Source organism: Neomonachus schauinslandi, chromosome 5 (assembly GCF_002201575.2).
Source record: "Neomonachus schauinslandi chromosome 5, ASM220157v2, whole genome shotgun sequence".
NCBI lineage: Eukaryota > Metazoa > Chordata > Mammalia > Carnivora > Phocidae > Neomonachus > Neomonachus schauinslandi.
Window position 1 is genome coordinate 78,758,869 of NC_058407.1, and position 14,880 is coordinate 78,773,748.

General features: G+C 37.1%; 1 protein-coding gene across 1 annotated transcript in view; it reads right to left on the reverse strand.

Annotated features, from left to right (window-relative positions):
- The window catches only part of ARNTL2 (aryl hydrocarbon receptor nuclear translocator like 2), a 103,103-nt gene that overhangs the window by 13,559 nt on the left and 74,664 nt on the right, over nt 1-14,880 (reverse strand). Inside the window, 5 exon segments of the mRNA XM_021690404.1 lie at nt 1,823-1,931; nt 2,674-2,732; nt 3,652-3,802; nt 3,933-4,039; nt 4,394-4,634. Of these exon segments, the coding sequence (XP_021546079.1) occupies nt 1,823-1,931; nt 2,674-2,732; nt 3,652-3,802; nt 3,933-4,039; nt 4,394-4,634 (667 nt within the window).

Genomic DNA, 14,880 nt, shown 5'->3' on the forward strand with positions numbered 1-14,880 from the left:
TGTAGATTTGGTGTGTCTGTGGCAGAGATGAATTCAGGGTCTTCTCATGTCACCATCTTGGAACAGAATCTCTTCCTTATGATTTTTCTCAATATTTTATTTTTCTAGCTTACTTTATTGTAAGCATAGAGCATACAATACATATAACATACAAAATAAGTGTTAATTGACTGTTTATGTTATTGGTAAGACTAGTCAACAGCAGGCTATTAGTAGTTAAATTTTGGGGGAGTCAGAAGTTATATGCAGATTTTTTTTTAAAGATTTTATTTATTTATTTGACAGAGACATAGTGAGAGAGGGAACACAAGCAGGGGGAGTGGGAGAGGGAGAAGCAGGTTCCCCGCTGAGCAGGGAGCCCGATGCGGGGCTCTATCCCAGGACCCTGGGATCATGACCTGAGCTGAAGGCAGACGCTTAACGACTGAGCCACCCAGGCGCCCCTATATGCAGATTTTTGACTGGCAAGGTGGTTGATATCCCCAATCCCCATGTTGTTCAAGGGTCAGCTGTATATATTTGTAACTATGAGTGGGGTTGAGCAATTGTTTTCTGTTTTTATTTTGTTTTGTTTTAATTTTAGTTGGTTAACATACAGTGCAGTATTGGCTTCTGGGGTAGAATTCAGTGATTCATCACTTACCTACAATACCCAGTGAGGGCTGAAAAATTGTTGAAGGTTCTTGACCATTTATAATTTTTTTCTATTCTATTCTCCAACTTTTTATTGAGCTATTTAAAAAAATTACTTAATAACTTTATGCTTTATATAAAGTTTAATATAAATAAAAGTTAATAAAATTATAGTTTATTTATAAAGTTTAAATAGCTTAATAACTTTATTCCTTATACTATAAAACTTCATATAGGAAGCTATATTAAGTCCATTTTATCACATGACACATTTTTTGCAATTTATTAATCTTTTACCTTTGTCATAATGGTTATTAGCTTAAGTTTTGAATCTTTATATAATTTATCAACTTTTTTCTTTATGAATTCTGGATTTTTTGTGATGTTTAGAAAGGACATTCTAAACTAAGATTATAAAAACTCATATCTCTGTTCTTGAAATATTTCTGTAGTTTTTAAATTTTACTTTGAACTCTTTGGTTTATCTGAAATTTATTTTAATATAAAGAATAAAGTTGGTGTTCAGCTTTTTTTTCCCCCAAATAGTTATAGAGTTATTATAATGCCCTTAATTGTTTAGTCCATTTCCCCTCACTGATTTGAAATGCCACTTTTACCATATAATAAATTCCCATATGTGTCTATTTCTAAAATCTATTCTTTCCCATTAATCTATTTGTGGGTTGTACTGAAATGTTTTAGTGACTGTAGCTTTATATTTTAGTATCTGTTAGGGTTAATCTCATTCTATTACTTTTAGTTTTTAGAATTTTCCTCAATATGGTTAGTATCATTTGTTGGATTCTAAAAAACAAATGCAAGATGCCATTTTGACTGGATTCACACTGAATTCATAGATGAGCTTAACAAACACTGACATCTTTACAGTATTGAGTCTTCCCATTGAAAAACAACTATACAGAAAGTTATTCAAGTCATCTTTTATGAACCTTTGTAGCATTAACAATTTGTTTTCATATAGTTCATATAGTTTGTAGCATTAACAATTTATTTTCATATAATTCTAAATACTTAGCTTTTTTGTTGCTACTGTAAAAATGATCTTCTCTTTCATTATATTATTGAACTAGTTATTGTTTGCATATAGGAAACTTACTGATTTTTGAATATTGGTTTTATAAATATAATAATTTCACTTGTGAAAATATATGCAGCAATAAAACTTTACCTTTGTAAATCCAGGACTTCATTTACAATATCTGTTCCAATACTCCCAGCACCAAGTACTATTCCTGTAGACATTCCAGGCACACTAATACAAGACTGTTTAGAGGATTCTAAATAACAACGAAAGGAAAAATTCAAATGAAGACTTTAAAAATGTATATATAACTTCGGTTATTATTATTTTTTTCAACTCTCATATACTTCCTATTTCCCTCTTTAAATGAAATAGCTAGATCCTAAAACGTTCTAACCATTCATGCTTGCATTACAAACATAACTCATGATGGTTTAAAATGCATAAGAAGAATGATAGGAATCAAATGTGTATAACATCATTGAGGGTACATTTATAACCTGTAACCCTTGAGTACGGATATTTCCTTCCCATTTTAATCTCCACACTAAAGCCAGAGCAATACTGCTTTATTTTTTAATATTCCCTAATATTTCTATTTTTATTTATACAAGTAATGCATTAAAATATTCTTGTGGTGGAAAATCAAGATAAGCAAAAACTCCCCCTTAATGTTTTCCATTAATTTACCCAACAGATATGTACTGAGTAACACAAACTACAAGGAACTTCTAGGGATAGATAATGGATAAAATACCATTTCTACTCTTGAACTCAGTCTAGTGGCAGGCCAGTTGAACAAACAACTAATTGCAATAGGATATAAGATTATAATGGAAGTGTGTTCAAAGTACTGTAGAAATTCTGAAAAGGATAATTTAAGCCATAGAAGTCTTTGCAATTTTGCCTTGAAATGTTTCCTTCTCCAAGACAGAAAAAGATGGTAACAATAACAACAGTCCTAGTAATAAATATCCATCATTTAAAACTAAGCTTACCTTCTGATGATTGAGAGCTACAAGGAAGTAATGACACTTCTCTCATCTCACTATGTCCCCTAGAATTAAGAAACACCATAGGTGATTTTTTTTTAAGTGAAGGAAATTGTGAAAGCCACTACATTAAAGCTCTGTGTACTTATCAATTCTTGGCCTTTTTGTTCTATATATACACACTGTTAATGTCACACCAGAGTCAAGGTATTGATGTGCTAAGTACCAGGGCATCTGCCCAATGCCCTATTACCCTATGAAGTACATTTTCTCACAGTTGCAAACTCTCAGTTTGTATATTAATGATAAGAAGGCAAGGATTATTAGAATGATTAACAGGGGATACTGCTGGAGATACCAAGCCTTGGGGGCCTTTTTAAAAAACTATAGATCAAGAAATAGAATTGGTTTGATGCAACCTTACAACAATTACAAAGAAAAACTTACAGAAAGCTAATAATACTTAGAATGGGCTATGTTAGCCTATTAAGCAAATCAGGAAAAATTGGGTCTTCTTTCAGGCTGGCTGACACAACCACAGCTAGGGCTTGGCAAGCAGGGCTTAGGCTGGATTTCTGCTTATTCCCACACAAGCACATGCAGTATCCCAGGCTTAGAAGATGTGCATGCAAAAATGATATGCAGGATAAAACATTTCTTACAATGATACATAGTTTTAAATTACAACTATATCATTTAGTGGAGGGACAAGACAAGGCCACCATGAAGGGTAGGAAGGAGGAGCTTGAGTGAATACATTTACTATCACCTTTAATACCAAGCAAAAAGAAATTTATTACAAAAGGGAAAACTTACAGCTTAATTCTGAGAACTAATACCAGTGAACAGTGAATGAATTACAAAATAATATATACTCAAGTTATAAAGCCAGATGATCATACAACTTTAATGGTTTAGCAAGATGAGAAAAGACACTCATTTGAAATTAACATAAAGGTCTTAACAACATAAAAAATTACTTACAAAACTAAAGTGTTGACAGACACAATATACTCCAGTTCTTTGGTCCAAGGATTTGTGAAACTAAACCACAGGCTTTTTAAAGTTACAAAAGAGCCATCTTTCTTTCTGAACTTGTATGAATCTGTAAATATTTTCTCTTTACTCTGTAGAACTTAACAAGAAAAGATAATAATCAGCATAATAGTCTACCACTACATAAAAGTTTCAGATTTCACAGGATTGAGAAATGAGTTGAGGCTGTAATTAAAAAGTACCCCCAAATTACCCCATTCAATGCATACCTGCTTTGTGCTTGTCAGTCAAATTACTATGGTCATCTTGATGAAAATATTCATAACAAGAAGTTCCCAAAAGTTCCTGAGGCAGATATCCTAAAATTGCTGTTGCCCTGGTTTTAAAATTGAAAATAAACTTCAGATTGGTGAATGCAATCTCTTCCAGAGTACTGTAGGTCCATATATGGTCAGGATAGTAGGAGAGTGGACAGGGGGATGAGTAACCCTGGGATCCTTTGGCTGCCCAAGACCCACACTAGAGGTACAAAATAGAATGGACACCCACCCAGTCCAGGGTATGCTCTTCTCCCATTCAGTAAAATTGTGGCCACAGACCATGTTCGGTTTCTGCACTACTGGCTTAAAAAATATTATTCCAAGTTTTATCCAGCAGTGCTACTAGGCACATCTTTAATAGCCTTAGGTATCCCATTGAACTCTAATCATTATGGCATATAAATGTTCACCTTTGGTCCACATAGACAAATTTTCCATTCATTGCAAACCGGGTTATAAATTCAGTTGGTTTCACTTTAATCTCTCCACTGTTCTGTGGGACAATATATGGATGTAATCTTCCAATGGCAACAAGGCAGTTAAAATTACTACTGTCTTTCTTATTGTCCCTTTCTTCTTCCATTCCAACAACATGTGGAGGCCAGCTTCTCAAGTAACCAGTGCAGTGGATAGTACAGAATTTTCTATGGTCTAATTCAAAAGTTTAAAAGAAAAACATTTGGTCATTGTGAATAAACTCTTAAATTTCTTTGACATTTATAATAGTTATAATTGTGCTATAAAGCATTCTTTAAGCATGCTAAAATACGAAAGGGGAAAGGTATTGCACTGAAAAGAAATCGTCAATTTCATTTACAGACCTTATTCTTTTTTTTTTTAAGATTTTAGTTATTTATTTGACAGAGACAGCAAGAGAGTGAACACAAGCAGGGGGAGTCGGAGAGGGAGAAGCAGACTCCCCGCTGAGCAGGGAGCCCAATGCGGGGCTGGATCCCAGGACCCTGGGATCATGACCTGAGCTGAAGGCAGATGCCCAAAGACTGAGCCACCCAAGTGCCCCAGATGCCCCTTAACAACCTTATTCTTAACGGATTATTTTTTTCATAAACTAAATTATACACACTACAATAAAAAGATAAAAGATTGCTTTAATTTAGGTTTAAAGAGGCCTAGGGCTTAATATATTTCCAAGCCAGTTTTTAAAAGTACAGTAATTCCTATTTGTTAGAAAAAGTTAAACTTTAAGCATCCTTGCCCTTCGCCACAAAGGTACTATTTTTAGCTTAGTAATTTTTGGTATAATTCATATTCAAAAATTCATAAAGCACAGTTAATTACACATAAATTCTTAAATTCCTTATGTTAGCACTTATAATGGTGAATAGACAGCTATGGTTATAATAGATTTATAACAATATTTAGAGAACATTTGCAGAAATTCATAAAAGGTATAAAAATAAAATTTGAATTAAATTTCACTCTTCAGAAAACTCCCAAGCAATTAACTCATAGGAAAAAGTTTGTCAAACAGGCCCAATCAAAATAATAAAAAACTGGAAATAATCCATATGCTCAAATATCAGGAAATTCTTAAAACAGTGAGATACAACACAAGCATAAAAAATTGGCAGTATACAGATTACGGCAATCCACACACAAAGCTGACTTAAGTGTTAAAAAGAAGGGGGAAAAAAAAAACCGGGTAAAAATTATTGAAAATGGTGGTTTGTGATAAGATTTAGAAAAGACCAGAACATTCATTATTTTAAATCAACACTATTTGGTAAGGCTGTTATTACAACAAATCTTAAAAAAAAATTTAACAGAAGATGATATGGGCTGTCTTATAAGACAGCAACTAATAGTCATAGCAAAGACTTGGAGAACACTTTGTGTGCTGTGTTGCTTTAAGTGCTTTCAGTGTATAATTAATCTTCTTAATAGTCTTGTGAGGTGTTCTTATATCAGCACCATTGTCTCAGGAAATGGAGAGTTAATGACAAAGTCATAGCAGAAAGGGTGGAGCTGTGAGTGCTCTATCTTGGAAAGTGTTTAAACATGAGTTGTCCATGTTGTGATGGAGTGGGGTGGATACAAAAGGTGTTTCAGTCAGAGGGAACAGCCAACATAAACCCAGAGCCAAGAGAGTGTCACATGTGGCTGAAGGCATATCTGTGATGGGCAAGTGGCTTGAGAATAAAGCAGGGAACAGATAGGTTAGCTCTTGTAAACCATGCATAGGACATTGCACTCATCACCTAACAGACATCACCCCCTCCATGGTCCACAGATGCCTTAAATTATGTCATTATCTGTTCTAATCCGAAACCACACACACACACACGCGTATGCATTTTTTTTTAATTTTGAGTGTAATTGACACACAATGTTACATTAGTTTCAGGTATACAACATAGTGATTCAACAGGTTTAAGCCTTATGCTATGCTCACAAGTGTAGCTACCATCTGTCACCTTACAATGTTATTACAATATCATTGACTATATTCCTTATGCTGTGCCTTTTATTCCCATGACTTATTCATTCTATAACTGGAAGCCTGTATCTCCTACTCCCCTTCACCCATTTTGCCCATAACCTCACCCTCTCCCCTCTGGCAAGCATTAGTTTGTCCTATGTTCACAGTTCTAATTCTCTTTATTTCTTCTTTCATTTTAGATTCTGTGTATTAGTGAAATCATATGGTATTTGTCTTTCTCAGTCTGACTTACTTCACTTAGCATAATACCCTCTAGGTCCATCCATGTTGTCTTAAATGGCACAATCGCATCCTTTTTTATGGCTGTGTAATATTCCACAGAAATAAAAGCAAAAATAAACTACTGGGACTACACCAAACTAAAAAGGTTTTGCACAGTGAAGGAAACCATTGGTAAAACAAAAAGGCAACCTACTGAATGGGAGAAGATATTTTCAAATGATATATCCAATAAGGTTAATATCCAAAATATATAAAGAATTTTTACAACTCAACACACACCAAAAAACCCAGTTTAAAAATGGGCAAAGGACCCAAATAGACAATTTTCCAAAGAAGACATACAGATGGCCAACAAACACATGAAAAGATGCTCACCATCACTAAACATCAGGGGAATGAAAATCCAAAGCACAGTGAGATATCACCTGTGAGAATGGCTAGAATCAACATAAGAAATAACGAGTGCTGGTAAGGATGTGGAGAAAAAGGAACCCTCATATACTGTTGATGGGAATGCAAATTGGTACAACCCCTTTAGAAAACAGTATGTTCTTCAAAAACTTAAAAATAGATACAATAATTCCACTACTGGGTGTCTACCCAAAGAAAATCAAAATACTTATTTGAAAGGATATATGTACCCCTATGTTTATTGTAGCATTACTTACAATAGCCAAGATATGGAAGCAACCTACGAGTCCATCAATAGATGAATGGATAAGGAAGATGTGGTATATGTATGCTATGGAATATTATGCAGCCAAATCACATTTATATCACTTACTCCCTATTCTGTTTATTGGCACCATAATCAACCCAGGTAGTTAAATAAGAAAACTGGGAGTCCCACCAGATTCCTTTCTTTACAACATCCAAGATACCTTAAGGGAATTAAAATTGGGATAAATGGTAAATACAAGGTTTTCATTCATATTAAAACTAGATAGCAGTCAAAAGTCAAAAAGCTTACACACTTGAGTTTGGCATTTCTGATGCTTGCAAATTTACAAATGATACTGACTAAAAATGTTCTTTTCAACTAAAAATGTAGATTTAAAAAGTTTCACATTCATATGGAATCTCATCACAAAAACCTAGCATTTTACTCTGATTCTTCTCTAATAACACGGTTGCCAACCAAATTTCCAATTTAATCTGTCTCACAATTCTCACTGTGAACATTTATTCAGTTGGCAGATTTTTAGTTGGGATTATGTGATTCCATCCACTGCAATCCATTTGATCAATTGTCTTAGGCTTTTTTAAATCCCAATATGATACCTCTTATCTCAAGAATTCTTAGGGGCACCTGGGTGGCTCAGTCGGTTAAGCATTCAACTCTTGATTTCAGCTTAGGTCATGATCTCAGGGTCATGAGTTCGAGCCCTGTGTCAGGCTCCACACTCAGCCGGGAGTCTGCTTGAATTCTCTCCCCCCGCCCCCACGCCCCTCCCTTCACTTGCTCTCTCTCTAAAATAAATAAATCATTTTTAAAAAAGAATTCTTTAGATTTTTACCTAAGTATTGGGGTCAGGGGCCCCAATCCTTACCAAACTGTTTACATCAGCTCCACAGGATAGATTCAAGTATAACCTACTCTGATTTTTGGAAAGGGGGAAAAATTTGTTAAGCCAAACACTGCCTTCATTTATAGGACATCTTTTCAAAATCCTTCATGAAATTTTTCTTCAGGTTGAGGGCTAGGTCTCTCAATTTGGTATCTTGCTTGGTTTGAATTCTCACAGAAGCAGATCTTGAGACAAGGATTCAGGTATAAGAAGCATATTTGAGAGGGGATCCCAGGAATACTAGTAGGGAAGTGGAATGAGACAGGGAAGAGAAGGAAGCTGAGAAAGGATAGGTTCTCCAACAAGTTGCCACTTTGGAAAATCAATGTTATATCTGGGTGGGGGGCCTTCTGGGAAAAAAATGTAGAACAAGAGCCTCAGAACTAAGTAATCTGAAGAAAAAGAGAGTTAGGATGTTTATCCATCAGCTCCCTTCAGGCAGTGGATGAGGGATGCTCACAGGGAGCATTGATTCCCGAGGACTTGAGGTCTGCCCCTAGCTAATGTAGGCAGAACAATCTCTAAAGAAGAGAGAAGGTCTAGCAGAGTCATGGAGGTTGGACATTGGAAACAAGGTGGCATCCCTTCAAGTGGTAGGTGCTAAGAGGATAGGTCATGGTGTACTGACAGCATCTGCCACACTTGGCACAGGGAACCAAAGGGATTCTGGGTGTACTACTGTATTACTGATGATCTCATTAAGATAAATTTGAGAAACACCCAAGACATTTGGTAGTAGTCATCCATCCTTCATCAGCCCTTGATTTCACAAGTAGAGATACAGAGTAATTTTATCCCTATCTTAGAAGCTTTTTCTTTTTTTCTTTTTTTTTTTTAAGATTTTATTTATTTATTTGAGAGAGAGAATGAGAGACAGAGAGCACGAGAGGGAAGAGGGTCAGAGGGAGAAGCAGACCCCCCCGCCGAGCAGGGAGCCCGATGCGGGACTCGATCCCGGGACTCCAGGATCATGACCTGAGCCGAAGGCAGTCGCTTAACCAACTGAGCCACCCAGGCACCCATTAGAAGCTTTTTCAAAGTTTGAATCTATAACATTCATGTAAGAATCAGAGCAGAAATAATGTTTTTAATGTCAATCTTGTTTATTTTTAAACTTTTTATTATGGAAAATCTCAACCATACAAAATCAGAACAGTATAATGAAATCCCACTTGAGGGATTCATGGCCAATCTTGAGAAACGGCTTTTCCATAAATTGTAAGTTCAGTTTCAATTAGCATAAAAAGGGCTGTTTTCTAGTCTCTTAAATTTAAGCGTAACTAAAACAAAACTATGGAGATAAGAGATGAGTGGTTAGCAGGGGAGGTGGCAGGGGGAGATGAACAGGCAGAGCACAGTGGATTTTAATGCAGGGAGACTACTCTGTATATTATGACAGATACATGTCATTATACATTTGTCGAAACCCATAGAATGTACAACATCATGAGTGAACCCTAAGATAAACGGTGGACTTTGGGTGATGATGATGATGTGTCAGTGTAGGTTCATCCTTCGTAAGAAATATACTATTTTGGTGGGAGATATTGGTAATGGGGGAGGCTCTGCATGTGTGGGGGCAGAGGTATATGGGAAATCTCTGTCCCTCCCTCTCAATTTCATTGTAAAACTAAAACTACTCTAAAATAATTTAAAAATTTAAATATAACTGCTTTGCCGTGGTAAATAAGAAAAACACCTTTACTAACTACGAGCTTTTGTCATTAATAGGGAGTCATCTTAAAACATAATCCTATTGGCTAATTATTACTGGCAAGACCATTTAAGAGCAACTATATGTAAAATACAATATTTCCCTTGATACTCTCCTTGGCTAACGTAGAATACAAGATGATCTCACGTGCGGGAACCCATCCATGTGGCCAATCAGGGTTCAATTTTGCAGTTACCTTACCCCGGCCCATTGGTCTGTCTACATGTCTGTCTACAGGCAGTTGTCCTCAAATCAGGCACTGCAAGGAGAGGCCACCCTGATTGTTAACACATGCCCTTACCATTTCTTCGGCCCAACTGGCCGTATGCCTTTGGCACAGAGCTCTGGAGTATAAAGTGAATATTTGGTTCAAGTGCTTGAGCAGATTAAAAAGTCTTTTTTGAAAAGATATTTGACTCAGGCATCTGTGTGGCCCAGCTTGACGTGGGAGTGAACATCCGTGTGTGGGCAGGAATACATTCCTACCCCAAAAGCCAGCCCCCTTGCTGTGTGTCTGCTGCAGAAATCATCCAGAATGGGTCTCTTTCATGAGTAACCTTTTGGCATCTAGGAAGCTGCTTTAGTAGGTGGTATGGCATAGTGGAAAGAATATAGATTTTAAAGCCATATTTTTTTTTAATTTTTTTTATTCTTATGTTAATCCCCATACATTACATCATTAGTTTTAGATGAAGTGTTCCATGATTCATTGTGTGTGCATAACACCCAGTGCTCCATGCAGAATGTGCCCTCCTCAATACCCACCACCAGGCTAACCCATCCTCCCACCCCCCTCCCCTCTAGAACCCTGTTTGTTTTTCAGAGTCCATCGTCTCTCATGGTTCGTCTACCCCTCCGATTTCCCCCCCTTCATTCTTCCCCTCCTGCTACCTTCTTCTTTTTTTTTTTTCTTAACATATATTGCATTATTTGTTTCAGAGGTACAGATCTGAGATTCAACAGTCTTGCACAATTCACAGCGCTTACCAGAGCACATACCCTCCCCAGTGTCTATCACCCAGTCACCCCATCCCTCCCACCCCACCCCCCACTCCAGCAACCCTCAGTTTGTTTCCTGCGATTAAGAATTCCTCATATCAGTGAGGTCATATGATACATGTCTTTCTCTGTTTGACTTATTTCGCTCAACATAATACCCTCCAGTTCCATCCACATCCTTGCAAATGGCAAGATCTCATTCCTTTTGATGGCTGCATAATATTCCATTGTATATATATACCACATCTTCTTTATCCATTCATCTGTTGATGGACATCTTGTAAAGCCATATTTCTGATTCTGCCACTTTCTAGGTGACTTTAGACCAATTACATAACCTTTCTTTTTTTTTTGGCGTCTGTTTCCTCAGGTGCAAGATAAGGACGGTTTACACAGGATTGTTATTCAGATTAAATTAGTATTTACTCAAAGTGCTTGGCATATGCTTTTAAATAATCACTGATTTTCTTGCTGAAGAAGCAAATTTTATTTTATTTTTTTCTTTCTTTTCTTTCTGAGCCACAGATAAGGGCTTCCATTTATTGAGTGCTTACTAGGAGCCAAGCACTGCGTTAGCCACATGTAATTCTAACTCCCATGAGGTGGTATTATTATTATACCTAGTGTATCAGTCTGCTAGGGCTGTGATAGCAAAATACACAGACTGGGCTTAAACAATAGAAATTTATTTTCTCTCAATTCTGGAGGCAAAAGTGTTGGCGGGTTTGATGTCTCTGAGGCCTCTCTCTTTGCCTTATAGATGTCTGACTTCTCACTGTCCCCATGTGACTGCTTTGTGTGTGTGCATCCCTAGTGGCTCTTCCTCTTTTTCTTTTTTTTTAAAGATTTATTTATTTGAGAGAGAGCACAAGCGAGGGGGAGGGGCAGAGGGAGAGGGAGGATCCCAAGTAAACTCCCCACTGAGTGCAGAGCCTGACACGGGGCTCGATCCCAGGACCCTGAGATCATGACCTGAGCTGAAATCAAGAGTCAGATGCTTAACCAACTGAGCCACCCAAGCCCCCCTCTTCTTATGAGAAGACCGGTCATACTGGGTTAGGGATCTACTCCATGACCTCATTTGACCTTAATTACCTCTTTAAAGGCCCATCTCTAAATAGAGTCACATTCAACATGTGAATTTTGGGGAAATTTAGTCCATAACACCCATTTTCCATATATTGAGAGGAATTTGCTTCCGGTTGCACAGTTGTTAAGCAGCAGACATGATGTTTAAACCCTAACGAGGGGCGCCTGGGTGGCTCAGTTGGTTAAACATCTGCCTTCAGGTCAGGTCATCAGGTCATGATCCTGCACCCTCCCCCCCCACCCACCCCAGCATCGGGCTCCCTGCTCAGTGGGGAGTCTGCTTCTCCCTTCTCCCTCTCCCTCTGTCCCCCCCCCCCACTCGGGCTCACCCCCCCTCAAAATAAGTAATATTAAAAAAAAAAAAAAAACCCTATCGAATTCAGAGTCCAGGCTCCTTCTACTCTGTCCTAAAGTCTGACCACCAGCATGGCTGTTGGGAGGCAAAGCCTAATATGAGAACTTGGAGCCCTGGAGGGAGTTAAAAATATGCCAGTTCCTTCAGCTCATCATGAAATTAAAGTCTGAATTAGCTTTACCACTTGAAATACATTTTTCCAGTAAGATTATCAATATTTATTTAAAAAGAAAAAAAAATCTTCTCTGCTTCTTCTATAAATTTTAACTTATAATAAAAAATTCCATTTAGAAACCATGTAGAAAGACTAAAGTGTGATTATTACATCCTTCAAAAATGCTGCTTGGAATTTTTTTAATCTATGACTAGACACATGTGTTTTTGCTTAAGATTCAATATTTACAAAATACTGTAACGGTACTATGCCGTTCAGGGAGGACATCTTACTTTCCTTTTCGCAGCTTTGCAAAGGGTTAAAAGACTAGACACAGAAAGTATCATTCTTCCAAGATTACTATGTGTGACTTATTCGGGCTCCCTTATTTAAGAAAAGTCCTCCAAGAATGTAGATAGTCGGTTGTGTGCTGTCCTAGAATTCCACAAAAGCTGAAATAAAAAAATCTAAGGTGACAGAGGAACCTAGACAAGAGAGAGTCCCCCACCGATCTGTGACTTGTAGTTCTGGTGAGAGTCTCGTCCTGGCTTGTAGACAGTGACCACCTCACTATATGAGTAATAAACTCTGCTGTCTCTTCTTATAAGGGCACTAACAACATCATGAGGGCCCCACTCTCACGACAGAAACTTCTTGGGATCAAATCTTTTAAAATGTTTAAATTGCATTTTGGGTGAAACAAAAACATCATGATGTAGATTAATTCACTGGATTCTTCATTGTTCTTGTGGATCTGAGAGCACTTATGTGGTCAATCCAGAAAAAAAGACAAGAGGATGGTCACTTATGCTTTCAGTAAATGTCTGAGTGTCTACAGTGTGTCAGGCATCACAGAAACAAATGAAACTCTCATTCTAATGTGGGACACATTATTGATACAGTGCAGCAAAGAGCTCAGGATTATTAATAGGTTACCTACCAAAAGTGGGCACCTGGGACTTAACCCAGCAGAGAGAGAAGGGTGCTAGGGAAGATATCCTGGAAAGAAGGGTTGCCTGTGTTCTAATGATTCTGGATCTGCCAACAGGCTTTCATTCTCCATTCCTTCCAGCGGGATGGCCTAGTGCTGCTGCTGGTATTCTGTTTTGGAGACCTAAGGCCGGTAAACCTCCAGGGCCATCTAGGTGGGTGCCGGAGTCCTAGGCTTGACAGACTCAATCTTCTCTTCCATAATGGCACTTCTCCATTCAGGATTAAATGTTTGTTATGGTGAAGCAAGTCATCAACTTGCCCTCTTAAATCTTTCATGTTACCACTGATCGTGCTGTAGAGTCTGCCTTGTTAGGGAACAGATCCCTTGAACTGTTTAAGGTTCTCCCAGCTGGTCTACATGTCTCGGCTCTCCTGTGGTGTTAATATGAGGTCCTAAGGGGAAGGGAGCATACTCAGGGTGTCTAATTTGGTATTTCATAATCTACTGTAATGATGGACACGGTCTCTTAGCTCCCATTGGGCCTAATACAACACAGAACATTCTTCCTTACTATCAGGTTTGGGGGGGTGAGGGGGAGTCTACTAAAAATGCAGAGATGTTCCTAGGGGCATATCAGAGGCTTCTTTGTTATTTTTCTAATCTCTAAAGCAATGGCCTTGAAACTTTTTATTTTGCATGCTATAAAAAAAATGTAAGCACCCTTCATGTGCATACATTTTATATATCAACTTATACAAATATGTGTATTATAAAACACAAAACTAAAATTAAAAATAGAGAAAAAAGATGAAAACAACATTTTAATAAATTTTATTAATTTTTTATTTTTATTTACTTATTTTTTATTTATTATAAAAATAAATTTTATTAATGGTAAAACTTGTTCTTTAAAAATTATACATCTTGTTTAATGAAGCTATTAAATATGCCTCATTATTTTAAAAACCATGTTTTAACACATTATGAAACAGTGACTTGAAGGTCTGGTTCTAAATCTAAAGTTCTATTTTCTTTTTCTTCATAGCACTTATTACCATCAACAAAGGTTTTGTTTTGTTCATTGCTTTGGCCCCAGCATATGGAATAGTGTTTGGCCCATAGTGTGTAGTTAATAAGTACTCACTGAAAAACATTCTTTGAACACAGTACCATATAATGGTGTGTTATTGTGCATCCCCTTCCCTATTCTATGTTCAGTGGCTTCATGTTGGTAAAAGTGTGACTACTTATGCCACAGAAATCAGCAGAGCTACAAATCAGGGCTTGACCTATTGTTTATTTTCTTTCCTGGTTATCTATGCCTATGAAAACAATGGACAAAATATTAATAATGAAGATTAAACTTAAAAGCATGGTGCCTATAGTTGTTATATGGTAAAC